The sequence below is a fragment of the Montipora capricornis genome, chromosome 3 (genome assembly GCF_036669925.1).
Source record: "Montipora capricornis isolate CH-2021 chromosome 3, ASM3666992v2, whole genome shotgun sequence".
Classification (NCBI taxonomy): domain Eukaryota; kingdom Metazoa; phylum Cnidaria; class Anthozoa; order Scleractinia; family Acroporidae; genus Montipora; species Montipora capricornis.
The window spans coordinates 48,168,189-48,173,188 of record NC_090885.1 but is presented as its reverse complement, the minus strand read 5'-3'; the positions used below and the strand labels follow the sequence as shown (position 1 = coordinate 48,173,188).

General features: G+C 38.7%; 1 protein-coding gene across 2 annotated transcripts in view; it reads right to left on the bottom strand.

Moving 5' to 3' along the window:
* LOC138043298 (MAM and LDL-receptor class A domain-containing protein 1-like) overlaps positions 1-5,000 on the bottom strand; it is a 59,877-nt gene that overhangs the window by 20,665 nt on the left and 34,212 nt on the right. For both annotated transcript variants that reach the window (XM_068889506.1, XM_068889507.1), the window contains exons 23-24: positions 2,063-2,122; positions 711-848 (exon numbers count right to left, since the gene is read on the bottom strand). In XM_068889506.1, the coding sequence (XP_068745607.1) occupies positions 711-848; positions 2,063-2,122 (198 nt within the window). The remainder of the gene's footprint in view (positions 1-710; positions 849-2,062; positions 2,123-5,000) is intronic.

The window sequence follows — 5,000 nt, the reverse complement described above, 5'->3', positions numbered from 1 at the left end:
TGCAGTCATCTAGGGCCTGTCATGACTCTTTCAATACAGAATGTTTCACGATCTTAGATTCTGCCGCCTCAAAATTCCAAATTAAGATCAAAGAGGCATTGCACATTAAGTGGGAAAATCCCATTCTTAATCAGCAGTTGAGGCATCTAGATTCTTTCTTTTTAATTACGTTGTTCCTTTTGTCTCTTATTTTATTGTTATGCGCGCTATTTTTGTTTTCCGTGCATTTCGTATTTCATATTCAAATTGTACACAAGTTTTGGCGCGTTACTTTGTAACGTACCTTAATATAAATTCAAATGTACAACCGTTAAAAGCTTATTTGCAACTGAAGGTGACATGAGAATGTCGAAACATGTCTTTACGTCCGTGACAAAGCATTAGATTTTTACCACCAATCAGAACAATAGATTCACTCTCAGCATCCCTTCAACAACCTCAAGTTCTTTCAATGAGTGGAAATGGAATGGCTGCTTTGCAACTTAATCGCTATGATCTTGTCACCTCGCGACCCCTCCAAGGCTTTTTTCTCAGCCTGTGTCAGTAAGGATGAAGTCTAGACAACAGACAACATTGCATTTTCTTTAAATTTGGACAGATGTAGAATTGTAGACCATGATGCAGTTACTAACAACAAAACTAAAACAATTCAACTTGGTAATTTATAGAAAAGAGAAAATGATCAATGTACTATATGAATGTTCACCCACCATTTCCACCAGTGTGGTCTGAAGACGGTCCTGTGGAAGAAGAGGTTGTAATTCCTCTATGTCGAGTCCAGTCAAACGTATCGTTCCTGCTTTGTGTGAATCCACAGCTGGAGTTAGTGCTGAAGCTACATTTAATGACTACAAGGAGAAAATTATATCAAGGTAAGCAAGAAATGTTTCTCAACATGTTTATCACGCTTGGAAATTTTTACCTCAAATTCGGGCAAGAAAATGTCCCCAGTTTCCAGTCTCCCTACCGGAAAATTGTGCTTGGTCGCGAGAATTTCGAATTTTGGGCTCAACTTTCTAGCGAAGGCGTGGGTCCGAAAATGGTTTTTATCGGCAAACAACAGAATTCAATGTGGCCTAGCTTGCCATATTCTTCCTTTTGTTTTTCGCCACCAAAAAGGCGTCGTTTTAAAGGACAACAGAAAGAACTGCAGGACTTAGCGCCGCTTACAAACTTCGACAGAAATCTTCTAAGGTGCTTTATCGAGGAAACGTGAAACGATAGAAACATAGAACAGGTATTTGCCTTACGCTGGTGCGACTTCGACACCAGTGATACCGTGATTTTATGTTCGAAAATTTGTTTCTAGAATTCATATTTTCTCCGGCACAATAATGACCTTCTTTTCCAGAAGCGGTCTTGGATGATCGATGAAAGCAAGAAGCGGAGGTCGTTTCGATTTTCAAAAAAGAGATAGAAGTATTATTGAAGAACCAGCAACTTAGAGAGATGGTAGTTGAAACAAAGACATGTCGAGCCTTGGGGGTTTTACCACCTCGAAAGTCGTAAAAAACGAGCACTTCACACGGGCTGCTTGATATGTGGGACCTAAAAAAGCAAAACATAACAGCAGACTATCTTGTGTGACCAAGAAACCTTTTATACCATCTTGAGTCGTCAAAACATCAGATAATTTCGTAAATGAATTAATTTCTTGGACGCATTTTTGAGGTAAGCTGTCGTCTTACTGCATGTTCTGAACCAATAATTTTAATATAAAACAACAAAGCCAACTCGTAAGCGAAGCCATCTCGATTTTCCATTCGCAATCATTTTGAACAACTTGCAGAGCTCATCAGAGGTGTAATTTAAATATCTCAACTCATCTACTTATAAGTCTAGGCTTTAAGATTTTGTATCCTCGCGATATAATAGATTTTATATTCCATTTTTGAATGCCACTAAAAAATCCCAATTGGGAAGTTTAATACCAAGAAACGGTCATTTGGTTCGCATTAATTCAGTATACAGTAAATTGAACTATTATCGAGACCCTACTATCGCGGCCTTACAACGACCAATGGCTCAATACATACAGTAATTTCTACTCGATCGTGCTTACCGTTTGAGACTGGTGCAGGAGAAGCTGTGACGACCGGTGGTGCAGTCGAGCTTGCGGGAACTGAAATGCAATTTATATTCTTCTCAAAGATTTGTAATGTTAACAATTCTCATTCACATGGCATCATTATATTAGACTACTGGTGGTCGAGCTATGCCGTCGCGTTTGCAGAAATGGCTACTAACATTATTGGGTAGAACACAATTACCCCGGCTAGCCCAGTAGTTTAAATTGTGGCCCTTCGTAGATAACTAACTTATAAGAAATCTACTTAAGACTAGGGACGTCAATTTAAATAATATTACTTCCTAAAAGCTCTCTTATTTGTAAAATGATCAACCCACGGGTAGTGAACTTAAGTCTTCCTAATTGCCTAACCCGTTCAATAATCGTTTGGCACTTGCGTGAAATTTACGAAGCCCCGAATTTTTGCGGGATTTAGGTATCACGATTGTCTTGTTATTAGCTAATCTTGTATTATACTTGTGGGTGTCTTAAGATAACTGTACGTAGTTCTTTAAGTATTCAGGACAGTTTCCGTTTACGATCTTGTACATTATACAACGTTTGTTAAAACGCGAATATCATCGTCTATTGGAATCCACCAGAGTTCGTTAAAAATGTTAATAGAGTTTTCTCTGGAATGAGCGTCTAAAATCATTCTGTAACATCGCTTCTGGATTTTTAGGAATTTCTCTAGTTGCTCATTTGAGGTATTGCCCCAAACTGAGCAACAGTACTGAAAGATGGGCTTGATCAAGGCACTGAAAAACAGATTACATTCTTTGATGGTAGGTAGATATTCCTTTGCTCTGAAAAATAACCTTGAATTCAGTTTATGAATCATAATCAATCCAAATGATCATCCTAATAATCAATCCTAATGATCACCCTAAATTAGCTAGGTATTTATCGATAACGGCACCGAAAAGCTCTTGTTTAACTGCCTCCTGTAGTAAGACTCTGTCATTCGGGAATAGATTTAGAGAGAACGTATCGACATGTTTCAACTTCTTGTCCAGATGAGAAGCTTTTTTCTACTAACAATGTTAAAATATTTGTAGAGCGACAATATCTTTATAGTGTCCTATTGTTTGTATATTTTGCACGCTGATTTAAAAGCTGTATTGTTTGAATCAACAGATCAAACAGTGACGATCACATTCGATTTATCTAACAGCCATGCAGCAATTTTCTTTGACCACGCTCTCGCCTGCCAAACAGTGGCTCCTCTGATTAACATTTGGCCGGGGGTGGACTTGGGTTCGACTCTCTGGCCAGACCATGCAACTTTCAGGGTAAACACTGTAGAACGGTAAAGAAGCCACACACTGATGGTGTTGCATGAGCTCGAGATCTGGCTGGGCTCGAGACAAGGGCTTCTCAGTGAATAAGACGACAAAAACAAAATAGAGCCAGACGTCAGTCTAATTTCCAGGTCAGTATAATGGAAACTTAAAAAAAGTACGGCTTTTCACACGCATTGTAAATAAATAAATAAATAAATAAATAAATAAATAAATAAATAAATATATATATAAATATATATATATATATATATATATACACATCTGGGGTGGCTTTATAGCTTAACCTCCATCCTAGGCATCAGCACTGCACTGATGACGCCCAGAAGGCCGAAACAGTACTGTCTGCAGTTAGATATAGCTCTTTGGCATTACAAAGCTTTTGCTTTCATGTTCAAATTGAGCACTCTACTAGGATGAGTCATTGCCGCTAGCAATTGCGCATGCTCACTAGCTCGCTAGTTTGAGCACTCTGGCATGACTTGGATGTACCACATGTGTGGGACATCTGGGGTGGCTTTATAGCTTAACCTCCATCCTAGGCATCAGCACTGCACTGATGAGGCCCAGAAGGCCGAAACAGTACTGTCTGCAGTTAGTTATATATATATATATATATATATATATATATATATATATATATATATATGTTCAAATAACCTAGCTCTTGGAGTATAATTATTCATAGCTCTAGCTCTGGTATTGAGCACTTTATAGTAGATGAGGATTTCTTTCCACTTTTTCGGTTATATATATATATATATATATACGTGAAGTAGGCTTGTATTTGCTGTACTAAGAGTGCTCTATACCAGGCGGTAGGGCAATTATAAATGAATGAATAATCAGGACACGATCATACTTTTGCCTCTGGTTTTCATGCGGTTCTGTTTCGCACAGGACGTTTAGTTTGTCCTGCACTCATCAGTGTGTAACCAAGAGTGATTTTATTCGTTGAAGATTCCCGCTTTCCACTCATACCTGGCCGTTCGTGTTGCACGCCCGTATTTACCTCACCATCTTCAATAGGTATTTCTCATTGTGTCTACATTTACTAATCAACTCGTTGCGCTTATTGAGTGTTGCTGTTTGCGGCTGGCATATGATGTAATATTTTTCAGCTATGCATAAATTACAACGTTTTGTCGCGTTTGTATAATGCGAGGCGTGACAAAGAATTTTCCACGAAATTGTATAGTCGGTGTTGCTGTCCTTTAATTGCTCAGTTCAGTTGAGTTGCTCTTCGCTCTTGCTTTAAACGATGCTTTATGGTTTGCGTGCCTTGCTTTGAAATCAGTTGCTGTGAGTCCTACGTACTTTTCTTCCTGGTCTTCACCGTTGCCTGATACACGATGTCTCTTGAGAGGCATTTTCCTTGTAATGGGCACGTGGTATTCCTCGGACAATTGCATTCCTTCTGGACATTATCTTTGCTGCCTTTTGCCAGTTTTCTTTTGTTATTTCCTTCGATGATTGTTCTTACGTTTGGCATACAACTGTACGATAGTTTTATTGTGTTCTTGCTGAAGATCTTGTGTAATTTATTGCTTTTCGGAAAGCATTTACGGATAATGTTCAGGAACTCTCTCCCCACATTGGTTTTCACGTTTTCGTTGTAGGGTGGGTTGAAC